Source organism: Gopherus flavomarginatus, chromosome 1 (genome assembly GCF_025201925.1).
Source record: "Gopherus flavomarginatus isolate rGopFla2 chromosome 1, rGopFla2.mat.asm, whole genome shotgun sequence".
In the NCBI taxonomy this organism is placed as follows: Eukaryota; Metazoa; Chordata; order Testudines; family Testudinidae; genus Gopherus; species Gopherus flavomarginatus.
The window spans coordinates 231,513,995-231,528,706 of NC_066617.1; the positions used below are offsets into that span (position 1 = coordinate 231,513,995).

The 14,712-nt window shown below is 46.4% G+C and overlaps 1 protein-coding gene across 1 annotated transcript in view; it reads left to right on the forward strand.

Moving 5' to 3' along the window:
• The window catches only part of ACE2 (angiotensin converting enzyme 2), a 43,928-nt gene that overhangs the window by 26,894 nt on the left and 2,322 nt on the right, over nt 1-14,712 (forward strand). Inside the window, exons 14-16 of the mRNA XM_050963607.1 lie at nt 1,279-1,337; nt 7,786-7,886; nt 11,629-11,745. Of these exons, the coding sequence (XP_050819564.1) occupies nt 1,279-1,337; nt 7,786-7,886; nt 11,629-11,745 (277 nt within the window). The remainder of the gene's footprint in view (nt 1-1,278; nt 1,338-7,785; nt 7,887-11,628; nt 11,746-14,712) is intronic.

The window sequence follows — 14,712 nt, forward strand, 5'->3', positions numbered from 1 at the left end:
GCTAAAAACTCAGGATGGATAAACAGAATGAAGGGAGAATAGTGGTTTGGGTTTGTAGGTATGATCAGTATCAGTTCTTCAGTTATAACCCTTGCTTGAGACTACTGAGCATGCTTCACATCTGCCAGGCTGGTGAGAACTCATCTAGGCTTTCGGTTATCAGAGCTGGAACAGCAATCAGGCTAGGGTGACCAGATATCCCTATTTTATAGGGACAGTCCCAATATTTGGGACATTGTCTTATACAGGCACCTATTACCCCATGTCCCAATTTTTCACACTTGCTGTCTGATCACCCTGGATCAGGCTCAAGGTGGGCAAATCAGTTTGGAATGTTAAATGTCATCTCTCCCTGGCTCTCCATTGCTGGCCATATCAAAAAGGGTGCCCAAGAAGTGGGAGGAGGAATAAAATGCCTTATTCAACCCAGCATCACTACATCAAATGCTGAAGCACACGTGCCACACACCTGTAGCCACAATCAGGGTGGGAGAATGCAGCATATCCTAGTGGCTGAGAAAAGTATTGTGTCTGATACCCTTATTAGCCCAGGGAAGGTAAAAACTATCAGTAAAACAAAATCAGTAAAACAAAATCACCTCATCATCTCCAGGGTGGGTGCAAGGATGTTTCGCACCCTAGGCAAAACTTCTACCTTATGCCTCCGCCCTGAGCCCTGTGGCAGCTCTCTGCACCCCCTGCCACCCTGAGGTGCCCCCCCTCAGTGGCAGCTCCCACACTCCGCCCTGAGGCGCCCCCCTATGGCAGCTCCCCCCAGCCCGGGGAGCCGTGCTGCAGCTCCCTCCCAGCTCACCTCTGCTCCACCTCCTCCCCGAGCACGCTGTCACCTCTCCACTTCTCCCACCTCCCAGCCTTGCAGCGCCAATCAGCTGTTTGGTGCCGCAAGCCTGGGAGGGAGAGAAGCAGAGTGGGGCGACGTGCTCAGGGAAGGAGGCAGATCAGAGGTGAGCTGGGGTGGGGAGTGGTTCCGCTGTGTGCCGTGCCCCCCCTTACTTGCTGCAGGCGGCCCTCCCTGAGCCCCCCTGTCCCAGGTCCCTCCACCTAAATGCCGACGATGACTGGGGCAGCCGAAGATCCGGACACCGCAGTCACCGCCGAAGGACCCAAAATGTCACCCCCCCAAATGCTAGTGCCCTAGGCGACCGCCTAGGTCGCCTAATAGGTTGCACCGGCCCTGATCGTCTCACTTGCTACACAGTAGTTTTATGGAAAAGACTTTGCAGTTCTGACACAATGCTTCTTTTCTTTTTAAATCAGATTCTAGCAATGCAATCAAAGTGAGGATCAGTCTGAAATCAGCACTTGGGAACAATGCAGTGAGTAAATCCAGATCAGTGTATTCGTTCTGTTACTATTTTGTGTTTTGTTTAACAAATCATAAATCACCGTGGAAATATCTAGCTGAATTCTATACGAGAGGTATTGGATGCTCTCCGTTACAAACAATATGATTGCTCTTTCTAGCAATTTATTTGCATATTTGATGTCATTTTTCCAGGCCTTGATAAACCTTGCAAACCTCCTCACACCCTCCTCCCTGTCTATGCTCCAGCTCAGATGCCCAAATGTCCTTCCTATTATGTTTCTGGAGTGCAGTAGCTAGTAGGCAAAGATGGTACTTCCCTCAACATCATGCTGGAGGACTGGCTCACTGCTAACTCAGCCAATCTGCCAAAGTTGGACATTTGGCTGTGGATTTGCTCTTTATTCTAGATTTCCTTCTTCGTATTACTCACAGTGGAACAATGCACGGATGCCTCCTTCCTGTGAAAGGTTGTCATTGCCGTGAAAGCATGAGCATTTTTCCAAGTAAAATTGGGTCATCAGGCAGGTGCTTATTGCTTATGTATCCAAACACTCAAATTTGAAATTCAGATGAAATTCAGGAACCTATTGGTCTAGGAAGATTACACAAATGTGTTTTTATTTCTCACACAAACCCACACTCTTTCAGTTCTGTAACTCTCTTGCATGCAAGCCCAGTAAACTTTTTTTTGCTTCCTGTCCCCCTGAGTTGAATTAGATGTCATTCAGTGGTGATAGAAACACCACTGAAAAGCATCCATATTGCAACACTTTTATTAGCCATTATAGTTAATGTTTAACTTAACGCCATTTTATGCCTGGTTTTTGTCATCATGTTCTTGTGTTGTGCAACTGAGTGGCTGTAAAACAATCTCATTTACAGTGCTTAATTTGAATGACTGTAAGATATGTTCCCCATCTGCAAAACAAACACATAAACATTGTCCACTAAATACATTTCTGTGCTGACACTCCTTCTGCACAAGTAAATGATTCTGCAACCTTGTAGTTCAGCAAGGGATCTTGGTAACATGTGCTAACTAGTGTGTAGGCATGTTGGGAAGATTCCTACATAGGACTTGCTGCAGCTCACAATGGGACACATTCAACAATACAATTCAGCTGCTTTGTACTGCCCAAACATTGCAAAGCAGCCCAAATTCCAGTTTAACTGGTTGGCTATGCTGGGTTTACCACTGTTTTGCATCACCAGAGCAGCACAAAATAGCTAGAGAGTGTGCAAGTGAATCTGGCCTAATAAGTGCTAATTTGCAGCAGTCAAGAACATTAGGCTAATATGGAGATACACTGCTACCTTGATATAATGCTGTCCTTGGGTGCCAAAAAATCTTACTGTGTTATATTGAACTTGCTTTGATCCACTGGAGCGTGCAGCCCCCAGAGCACTCCTTTACCATGTTATATCCAAATTTGTGTTATATCAGGTCATGTATATGTATCTTATAGAACTGGAAGGGACCTTGCAAGGTTATTGAGTTCAGTCCCCTGCCTTCACAGCAGGGCCAAGTACTGTCCCTGACAGATTTTTGCCCCAGATCCCTAAGTAGCCCTCTCAAGAATTGAACTCACAACCCTGGGTTTAGCAGGCCAATGCTCAAACCACTGAGCTGTCCCTCTCCCTGTTAGGGGAGGGGGCCCCTCTGATTCAAACATGAAGTAATGTACATTTTTCCTGAATGAAGGAACAACTTCACAGTATCTTACTGGTGCTTAGAAGTGGGGCTAAGCACACATCAAACTGCCTGTATTAGAGCATCTCATGGTCACAGCTGTCAGAGAAGGAGTTCTGTATCAAGTCTGGGACTGACTGTGCAATGGAGATAGTGTAATGTGAGCCTGGGAGTGACTATGGGCCTAATCCTGTGCCCATCAAAGTCAGTGACATCGCTGCTTTATGTCACTGAGCACAGCTTCAGGCATCATGCTAATGCCTGGGTTAAGCCTCTAGCCATCTCCCTTGTGTGCTACATGGTCCAATCCCGCAGCCAGTGTAATTTAGTGTAGCTCGGCTGAAGTCAGTGGAGCTACTCTGACTTACACTAGCCGAGGGTCTGGCTCAATAGTTCTAGGAGCCTGAACAGCCTTAGCCAGCTGTTGTACAGTGTAAAAGCTCTGCTTCTTCTCACCTGCCAAGCCTGACTTCTGAATCCTTTCTAAATATGGCAGCAGCTATATTGTATTATACTTGACACACTGGTGCTGTTACAAGTCCAGGAAAGATTGAGGCATTCCCATTCAGTTACGGAAATACTACAAAGTTAACTGAGGCACAGTGGATTTTGTGAAAAAAGTAAATAGAGAACCAAGTATCAGAGGGGTAGCCATGTTAGTTTGGATCTGTAAAAGCAGCAAAGAGTCCTGTGGCATCTTATAGACTAACAGACATATTGGCGCATGAGCTTTTGTGAGTGAATACTCACTTCGTTGGATGCACCCACAAAAGCTCATGCTCCAATACGTCTGTTAGTCTACAAGGTGCCACAGGACTCTTTGCTGCTTTTATAAATTGAGAATGAACTTCATTATCTGTTTACTACAGCTTATGTCAAAGAAGCAGCTTGTTTGGAACAGCACATATAACTTAAATCTATTGCACCTAAGCATCTGTTTAGAATGTACTGATGTCTTAGGCGACATTGATCAGGTAGAGACACTTGCAGCTTTGCTCTAGCTGTGACCTTACTAGAGTGTCTGAGAGAGAAAAAAATATATTTAAAAGACTGCCAGGACCAGTCCTTTTGAACTCAATTAATTTCTGCCAACTTCAGACAGAATATTTCATAACCCATTTAATATGAGGATCTGTCTCTTTTTTAAAAATCGACTCCTTTTTAAATGTTAACCTGAACCACTCTGTCAGCATCTTCTGTGCGATCACACCATAAAAAGCTGAAACACAAACTGCAAGGTCAGCAGCCTGTAGACAACTAAATGTATTTTAAAATGGAAATTTCTTCTAAAATTAGAGACCAAACTTACATTTTCTCTTACATAGCACATGAGATCTTTGTTTGAATACTTTTCTGAATGAAAACATCATAAAATAGATTTTATAGAAACAAGCCAGATAATTAAAAAGCTAAAGAAACTACTAAATAGAACTGGTCAGGAAACAGATTTTTCCACGCTGTGAAAATTTTTCAGATTTCCTAAACATTCATCCTGAAAACCAAAATTTTGAAATTTTTTGCAAAACAAAATTTGAAAAATAATTTATTTTCAGTCAATCAAAATGTTTTGTTTGGATAAATCTGAAATGTGGTGGTTTTGATTCTGACCCTTTTAAAAATTTTTATATAAATAAAGTACATTTCAAAACAAGGTCATTTTGAATTACAAATTAAACCTTTTTGTTCTGAAAATGTCAAAACAGGACATTTTGCCATTTTCATTTTTTTTTAATTTCTAAATGAAATGTTGAAATTGATACAATTTCATGAAAATAAATCAGTTTAGTTGAAACAGCATTTTGCAATGGAAAACCATTTCAACAAAAATTTTCCAACCAGCTCTACTGCCAAATATGAAAAGTGGTGGTTGTGGAATCAAACTCTATTAATACACTGGGTTCTTTTAGGGGGTGGAAAATAGATATTGTAGAGTATAAAGGGGCAAAGGATGAAAGGAAAATTAGAAAAAAGCAAACTCAATGACATGATGGATCGGGGCGGCTTTAGCTTTTTTGTATCAGAGGGGTAGCTGTGTTAGTCTGGATCTGTAAAAGCAGCAAAGAATCCTGTGTCACCTTATAGACTAACAGACGTTTAGCTTTTTTGCCACCCCAAGCGTGGCAGGCAGGCTGCCTTCAGCGGCACACCTGCAGGGGGTCCCCAGTCCTGCGGATTCAGTGGTTTGCCTGCAGGAGGTCCGCCTGTCCTGCGGCTTCGGTGTACCCGCCACTGAATTGCTGCCGAATTCACAAGACCTGCAGGGCACCGCACGCCCCCAGCTTGCTGCCCCAGGCATGCGCTTGGAATGCTGGTGCCTGGAGCCGCCGCTGTGCTGGATTGTGGTGGTAGCTACAGGAGAAAACAATGCTAACTCCTATGAATGCTTAAGTGAAGGCACTGATGTGTGTAGTATCAGCAAAATAATGAATGTACAATATACCAGAGCAGAGATAGCCCATACAGCTGTATCTTTCATTAATACTAAGAGCCAGATCCTGGAGTACTACCTTTGCATGCTCAATACACCTCAGAAAGAGGTGTTTGTGGGCAATAGTGGCTTTAAGCCACCTTTATTGTCCCGTAAGGCCTGATCTGTAACTCACTGAAGTCAGTGCAAAGACTTCATTGGCTTCAACGGACTTTGAATCAGAACATTGTCCCTCTGAACTGAGCACTAAGCTTGTTCCTGGAAGTAATGTAGATTCAAGTCAATGGAGCTGTGCTACACTATACTTGCTGAGGAATTGGTCTACTGACTGTGTCTGAGTTTAGAAGCAGCATTTCCTTCTGTTCTAGCTGAATCCACCATTCACTTCCATGGAGCTAGGTTGATATATACCAGCTGAAGATATGGCCCAATGTGTCCTCCTTTTATGAAATTCACTGCAGCGGGAGATCAGAGAGTTAAAAAATGTAGCTGTATTTTTTAAATTGCTATTATATAAGGGGTATCTAGAGTTTTATACCATGCCCATGAGCCTCATATCAGGGCTGAATAATATTACCAATAATAACATTTATGGGCATGCATGCTAAGATATGTGTAATCAAAGCTCTAGCTTCAGGTTATAAACTGATTGCTAAAGGTCAAAAATGAACTTTCCTTCCACGTACACCATTGCACAATTGCATAGGATACATTCTCAGTTTTGCTGGGTTTTTCCACCTGCACAGGCAGAGGCACCTGCCAGAGGTGAGCTATTTAACGTGATGCACCACTCTCTGTTTCTGTGTTCCACTGGAGTTAATATCTAACTTATTGTGTAGTTTGCTATGAAATACCACGTACGCCGTGCCGTTTTTGAATCACTTGTCTGGTTTGGGGCACAAAAATCAATACATACCTTATGCAGAAACATCAGTACAAAGAATTCTTAACAAGAAAAATACAAAGACAAAAACAACTCAGTTTCCTACTAAATGACTTGTTTATGTAGGAAACTATAGAATAGAAACCAGTGTCTAAATCAGAAAGTCCTTTCCCAGACAAAAGTCCCAATAACTCCAGTGGAAATACTCCTGGGTAAAGAATCCACAAGAGCTAGGATTTGGCCTCTCATTATTTTAAGCAAAAAAAACTTTTCAGCTATTATGAACCCTTGTGTTGAAATGGGACAGACGTTCCTCGTGCTATTTGTGGCATTCAGTCAGGACACAAAATAGCCTTAGGTGATAAATAACCTAAAATGACAGAACTTCAGATAGATGACAACACATTAAAAGATGGTCAGGTTCAAAGGAACAGCATCAGCTGTGGACTAGATATGGGACTGGAATCCAGAAACCTCTGCATTCTGGGCTTGGCTCAGCAATTGACTCACTCAGAGTATGTGTATACTGAGATAAAAAACCCGTGGCACTCCCTTTCAGACCTGGGTCAGCTGACTCAGACTTGCGGGGCTCAGGTTGCCGGGCTAAAAGTTGCAATGTAAACATTCAGGCTTGGGCTGGAGTCTCGAGTCTGATACACTCCCCTGTCCCAGGGTCCCTGGGCCCTGAATCCAACCCAAATCTGAACGTCTTCATTGCAGTTTTATAGCCCCACAGTTTGAACCCTGCGAGCTCGAGTCAGCTAACCTGGCTCAGCTGCGGCCATGCCACATGGCTTTTGTTGCAGTGTAGATGTACCCTCTGTGAGCTTCTTCATGACACTCCATAGGTATCATTTTCCCCATTTGTAAAATGGGGAAATCAATCACTTATCTATCTCGAAGGGAGTTATTAAGATTAATCAGATATTTGTAAGTCACTTTGGGCATGTAAAGTACTTTTGTACATAAGTAAGTGGTGAGCCAAGACTTCCATTGTTCTGCTCGTTTTGTTACCTCATTCTCCCGCAATGTTTGTCCACCTCTCATGTTCTGCCTGTCTAGGAGATCTATGGGGTAAGGAATGTCTTCTTTGTTTCCTTCTGTACTGCTCCTAGCTCAATGGAGCCCTGAGCCATGACTGGGGCGTGATCCAAGTCAACACATTTTGAAAAGAAAAGTTGTTTTGAAATATTAAAATAAAAGATTTTTTTTGTTTGTTTGTTTTTTTTGGCAGGGGTATGTTTGGTTTCCAACTAAAACAATTCGGCAGATTCAGCACCAAGTTACAAAATGTTTTGGTCAATCTGAAGCTGCATTTTCTGGCACAAAAAAAAAAAGTGGCTAGCTGTAATTATAATTACTACTACTGAAGCAGTATTTTCAAAGTAATTGCTTAATGCGCAGTAATTTTCAGCATAATTATAATCTCTATTGAAGGTCTGTTTTTTATATCGTAGTACAAATGGGATGGAAATGAATTATATTTGTTCCAGTCATCGATTGCCTATGCCATGAGGAAGTATTTCTCAGAGGTCAAGAACCAGACTGTCCCATTCCAGTGAGTCATTTTGTTTGGCTATGCATGCTGTGAGCATACAGTACTGCTTTTGGTTCCGCAGGGATATGTATTGATGGAATTGATTGTGATTTCTGTGTAATGTAGCTGGAGGAGGTCTGGTGGTTTCATACTAAAGGACATGAGGGCATTGGCTGGTCATAAAAAGGGAGCCACTTGCTTTGCCTCATGCTGTTTAATCTTCAGAGAAAGTAAAATATCACCTGTGCAATAGTTAGATTATATTTTATTTTTGGATGCGGTAGATCACTGTAGTTTACCACTTACTAATGGTGAGATTTTATCATGAGAACAGCTACCCAAATGCTAACATGGGAATATGGCTATGATAGCCGAAGAACAGAGCAATAGAGATACCTTCTCTAGAGGAGAGAGATTCCATTAAAAATAAAAACTGAAATTATATAAAATACGAGGCAACAATACATGATGCTGAATAGCCAAGGGATTTTGGACCCACAAAATGTGAGTCAATTGATCTGAATGAATTGAAAAGTCCCCCACAATAAATAAATGCTACCCTCATCTAATTTCATTTAAAAATATACAGTCCTTTACTAACATAGGCTGTGAAATAGAAATAGAAACTTTTACAAAAAAAACATTGTTCTTGCTAAGTCTCTTTGAATGATTTTTAGATAGCCTCAGAAAATCATCCAAAGAGGCCTATCTGCCTAATATATTTGATCACATTTATAGCACCTCAATCACCATTATGTCTAAGCTAAATTCTCAGCAGGGTCTAGGTGCAATCAAATGCTAGTTTTTATTCTCTAGTTCAAAGTGCAAGAAGCTGAGCTGAATTTTGCCCCAAACATGTGAGGGTAACCCTTCTGTTCTGTGCTTGGCCAGGTGCTTTAAGGCAGGGGTTCTCAACCATTTTCTTTCTGAGGCCCCCCCAACATGCTATAAAAACTCAACGGCCCACCTGTGCCACAACAGGCTGTTTTTCTGCATATAAAAGCCAAGGCTGACATTAGAGGATAGCAAACAGGGCAGTTGCCTGGGGCCACAAACCACAGGGCGTCCCGCATAGCTAAGCTGCTCAGGCTTCACCTTCAGGCAGGGCTGGTGCAAGGATATTTTGTGCCCTCCGCAAAACTTCCACCTTGCGCCGCCCCAACCCCCTGTGACATCGGTTCATTGACGGGCAAATCGCAATGAGCCTTTATACCCCAGGGGCCAGCCTACCCAGGGGTTGCTCCCTAGACCAGGTTCCCCCCTCCCCACCACCTGAACTCCCCTGGAGGGTGCACAGCCCCCCTGTGAGCCCTCCCCACCCCACCCAGGTGGCCCCCACCCCGAGTCCACTCACTGGCTTTGCCAGGCTTGGGCCGCTGCAGCAGCTCGGCAGGGAGGAGCCGCCTTCTGGAGGCACCGGAGAGCCAGAGCGACCCAGTTGTGGTGGCAGAGAGCCCCAGCCATGGAGGAGCTGGCACGGCACAGGGGAGCAGCAGTCCTGCAAAGGCTGTGGTGCCACTAGCAGGGAGCAGCCGCGCCCCTGCCCCTCCAGCCCAGGCTGCAGCCCGGCAACACCCCTTCTGGGGGCTCCAGCAGCAGATGCAAGCGGGCAGAGGCCCCTGTGCACCCCACTGGCTCCCCTCTCACCATGCTTGGACTCTGCAGCTCTCGGCAGTGTGAGCTGCCGCCACTGCTGCCCCTCCCAGAGCAAGCTCAGGGCCCTGGAACCCGGCAGCGGCTCACATGCCTGGGAGCCGCAGAGCCCAAGAGTGGCGAGTGGGGAACTGGAGAGTGCTTGGGGGCTGGTGCCCGCATGCATCGGCTGCAGGAGCCCCCAGGAGGAGGGGCGCCAGACTGCAGCCTGAGCTGGAGGGGCAGGGACGCAGATACTCCCTGATAGTGGCACTGCTGCCTACTGCCTCCCTGCACCGCGCCTGCTCCTCCATGGCTGGGGCTCGCCGCCACCGCAAGTGGATCGCTCTGGCTCTTTGGTGCCTCTGGAAGGCGGCTTCTTCCTGACAAGCCAGGGTACCGCTTTTTGGCACCCCCAGGGCTGTCCTTAGGATTTATGGGGTCCTATGCAGTATTTTTAAACTGGTTCCCCAATGCCCCACAGCAGCCTGAGCTTGCAGCCCGGAGGGGGTGGGGGCAGAGGGACAAGGCAGAAAGAATAACAAGACGCCCGGCCCGCCTCGCGGTGGCAGAGAATCACAGTTCCCTGCAGAGACCCCTGTACCCTATCTCTCACGCAGAATGGGCGTGCAGAAGGTACCTAATTAAAAGCACTCAACTTGAGAATAAAAAATGTCGGCCACAGGTCTTTGATATGCCTTGAAGTCTGTCAGACATTTATTTGCAAAAACTTTGTAGGAAGGGCGAGTCTGCTGTCTTGCTAAATACAAATATTAAATATTATGGAATGCATGATGCAGCTCTTCTCTGTTTTACATTTTCTTAATCAGATTACTACATATTTAACTCACTAAACAGACATTTAAAATAATCAGTCACTGTGGTTTAGTGTGATCATAACAATGTTCATTGCTTTTAGAAAAAGGGAACACTAATTTATTGTGTGTGATCTCCGTAACAATACACATTTATGAAATTCTACCAACTTTAAAAAATATGTTTCCAAAGATTTTAGGCATAACAAATGATTGTATATCTTACTAAGGTACTGATTTTGCTAGAGGATTCTCTTAAAACTAGTTCATCAGATAGTCAGAAGTAAAGAAGGGGAAAGTCTTTGTCCAGCTTTCTGGAAGCAAAGGGCTGTTGTCCCTTTAAGGGCTCTCTTCAAGGGGGTGGAGGGGCATGAAGGGAGAAATGGATGGACAGAAAGGACAGGAAGACTTTGGAAGTAAGTTTTTTTACTGTGGTAATTAAAATATGTATTTTAGGTAAGGGTGGTCTTTTGAAGAATTTATTTCAAAAACCATATGTCTGAATATCCAAGCATTTAAGGCTAAAGATGATTGTGCATCTAAAAATCTATGCAAGGATTTTTTTAGAGATGTGATTTTATAATCTTCACCAACTCACTAATGAAATATTTTTAAAGCAAATTTTAAACTAAGGTCCTGTAGAGTAACATGTTCTGAGTAAATATTACAGTCATGCACAACTGTGTGTCAGTACATTCAGAAACTGACTGTACACTTGGGGGTTGGCAAATGCCTGTTAAATGGCTTCATTACCCTTTGAATGGCTCTTTAACAGTTTCATTGTTGTGCTAATAGGTCTGGCAGGCTGCCCCAAATTTTCAGGTGTCCTACCCAGCTGCCTATGCCTAAGGACAGCCCTGGGTGCCCCCAACCACTTGGCGACCTAGGCAACGGCCTAGTTTACCTAGTGGTTGCACCGCTAGGCCTTCAGGCTTGGGTGGCAGGGCTGGACTTTGGCTTTTTGCCCTGATCCTCAGTGAGTCTAATGCCAGCCCTGTTAGTGGATCCCCTGAAAGCTACTCGTGGCCCCCTCAGGGGGCCTTGGACCCTTGGTCGAGAACTGCTGCTTTAAGGGATTACGCCAGTGGGTGCCTCAATCCTGGGGCAATGCATCTGTATCTAGAATTACTTAATAACACAAAACTGAAAGCTCAAGTGTTGACAAAAATCTCTCTTTCAAGCAATGGATCCTTAAATTATGCTGCTAGGTGTTGTTTGTAGGTATAGTAGATGCAAGATTTTCATTCATGTGATTTTTATTTGGGGGTCGCTCTTTAATTATGAAACATTTTTAAAAAATATATATTTCCCATCAGGAGCACAGATATCCATGTAGAGGCTGAAACAAAAAGAATCTCCTTCTATTTTACTGTCAAAATGCCTGGTAATACCTCTGACATCGTTCCCAAAACTGAGGTGGAAACAGCCATCAGGTGAAATTTTGCTCTTAGAGGAAATAACATGAAAGAGGGTTGGAGCCATATAAATACTCAAATGACTGAGGGAGGTGTTATAAGAAAGTGTGACTCAAAACTAAAATAAGGAAAAATTAGGATGAGAGAAATTGTCATATGAAAAAAGATAAATAGCCTGTCTAATCTGATGTTGTTTTCAAAGCAGCCAATATAAGGCGACACAGAAAAGTTGTGAAATTCCTAGAATACATTGAGTTGCACTGTACTGTGCCGTGGAGAAGGTACATTTCTCCAACCGAAGCTGGTGACTAGCTTATGCCCTGAACTTGAAGATAGATGACCAATGTAATTTTAACCTAACTAGTGTAAGTTCAGGTGCTATTTTTTAGCAGGACCTTCAGGATGATATGTTAGAAAGAAAGCCAGGTATGGGAGACTGTACAGAAAAGATCAAGGATGGAGAAGTAAATTTGTGATACTACCACAGAGACAATAAATTAAGCTGTGTGAACAATAAGGTTGTGGATGATAGATAGAGAAAAGAAGAGCAGACAAAGGACAAATCCCCGAGGGACTGGCTGGGGAGAATTAAAAACCAAAGGGGAGGTGCTGATGAGTGGTCAGAGAGGTTGCAAAACTAGGAGAGAATATGGCCAAAGAAGTTATGGTTTCTTGCAAACTTTGTCAAAAGCAACTGAAAGATCAAGGAAGATCAAGATGCAGAAAAGTACCTTAGACATGGCAGGAAAAGGCCCCTGGAGACTTTGGTGAGAGCATTTTTGATGGGGTGAAGAAGGCAAATTGCAAGGGATCCAAGAGGGAAACAGAGAAGGGGAAGTCAAGGCTGTGGTTGCATGCTGGGCATCTGTAGATGGGCAGACTCACCCCTGCGGCACCTCCTGCTGGTCACTTCTGGGAATTAGCTCATTTCCAGCCAGGAGCGCCCTCTGCAGGCCGGTGATCCACCTGTCCTTTTGGCCCCCATGTCCCTTCCTGGACCCCGATGCCCTTTTAATTGGGGTGCTGACCCTGGCAGTACCCCACCACTCTGGGTCTCCCCTCCCTGGGGAACCTCCAACCCAGTACCCCCACTTTGCCTCTGTTTAGCTACTGCCCAGTCTCCATCTAGCCCCACTCATTGGGACAGACTGCAGTATCAGCCACTCATCATAGGTAAAGGGTTTTGGACCTGCTGCCTTTGCCTACCCGTGGGCTGCCCCCTGCAACCCCATGTACCTCTTGGCCTTATGCTAGGCCGCAGCCTGGGGCTTTCCAGGCAGGAGCTCCCAAGCTCCTCTGCCTTTCCCCACCCTGCTGCACTCTAGGTACCTTGTTTCTAGCTTCTAAGCAGCCAGGCCCTTCTCCCTCTACAGGCAGAGGGAGAGTGTCTGGGCTTCTGGCTCACAGCCTTTTATATGGGCCAGCTGTGGCCCGATTGAGGTGTGGCCCAGCTGCGGCCACTTCCCCAATCAGACCAGCTTTTAGAGCTACAGCTCTCAAGCCCTGCCAGGCTGCTTTTTAAACCCTTCAGGGCTGGAGCGGGTAACCAACCCGCTACAGCATCCAAGGCGGGCGTGTACTTGGCGCGGTTTACCCCTGTCCCGGACACCTGCCCCTTCTGCGGCGTGAGGGAGACCCTGGCGCACGTTTACTTAGAGTGCGCCCGGTTGCAGCCCCTACACCGGCTCCTCATTAACATCCTTTTACGTTTCTGGCTGCACTTTTCCCCTCACCTCCTTCTCTACGCACTCCCTATCCGTGGCCCCACGAAGTCCCGGGACCTCCTGGTCAACTTCCTCCTTGCCCTGGCAAAAAAGGCCATCCACGCGACCAGAGAGAGGAGGTTGGCCGATGGAGACCCCGGCGACTGTGGGGCCTGTTTCCGATCCATGGTCCGTTCACGCATCCGGGCGGAGTTCCTCTGGGCGGCGTCCACTGGCTCCCTTGACGCCTTCGAGGAGCAGTGGGCGCTGTCCGGGGTTCTCTGCTCGGTGTCCCCGTCAGGCTCCCTTCTTCTGACCCTTTGACCTCACTCCTGTCCCTGTTCTTTTATTAGTTGTCCCCCGAACTCAGTGGGTTCTGTGGTCCTGTGGGTCCTCCCTTTAGGCTGAGGGGGGATCTTTAGCAGTGGGCGGGCTTTGCCCGCCCACTTCCCAGACACCCAATAGGTACAGCATCCAAGGCGGGCGTGTACTTGGCGCGGTTTACCCCTGTCCCGGACACCTGCCCCTTCTGCGGCGTGAGGGAGACCCTGGCGCATGTTTACTTAGAGTGCGCCAGGTTGCAGCCCCTACACCGGCTCCTCATTGCCATCCTCTTATGTTTCTGGTTGCACTTTTCCCCTCACCTCCTTCTCTACGCACTCCCTATCCGTGGCCCCACGAAGTCCCGGGACCTCCTGGTCAACCTCCTCCTCGCCCTGGCAAAAAAGGCCATCCACGCGACCAGGGAGGGGAGGTTGGCCGATGGAGACTCCGGTGACTGTGGGGCTTGCTTCCGCTCCATGGTCCGATCACGCATCCGGGCGGAGTTCCTCTGGGCGGCGTCCACTGGCTCCCTTGACGCCTTTGAGGAGCAGTGGGCGCTGTCCGGGGTTCTCTGCTCGGTGTCCCCGTTGGGTTCCCTCCTTCTGACCCTTTGACCTCACTCCTGTCCCTGTTCTTTTATTAGTTGTCCCCGGCACTCAGTGGGTTCTGTGGTCCTGTGGGTCCTCCCTTTAGGCTGAGGGGGGATCCTTTAGCAGTGGGCGGGCTTCGCCCGCCCACTTCCCAGACACCCAATAGGTACAGCATCCAAGGCGGGCGTGTACTTGGCGCGGTTTACCCCTGTCCCGGACACCTGCCCCTTCTGCGGCGTGAGGGAGACCCTGGCGCATGTTTACTTAGAGTGCGCCAGGTTGCAGCCCCTACACCGGCTCCTCATTGCCATCCTCTTATGTTTCTGGTTGCACTTTTCCCCTCACCTCCTTCTCTACGCACTCCCTAT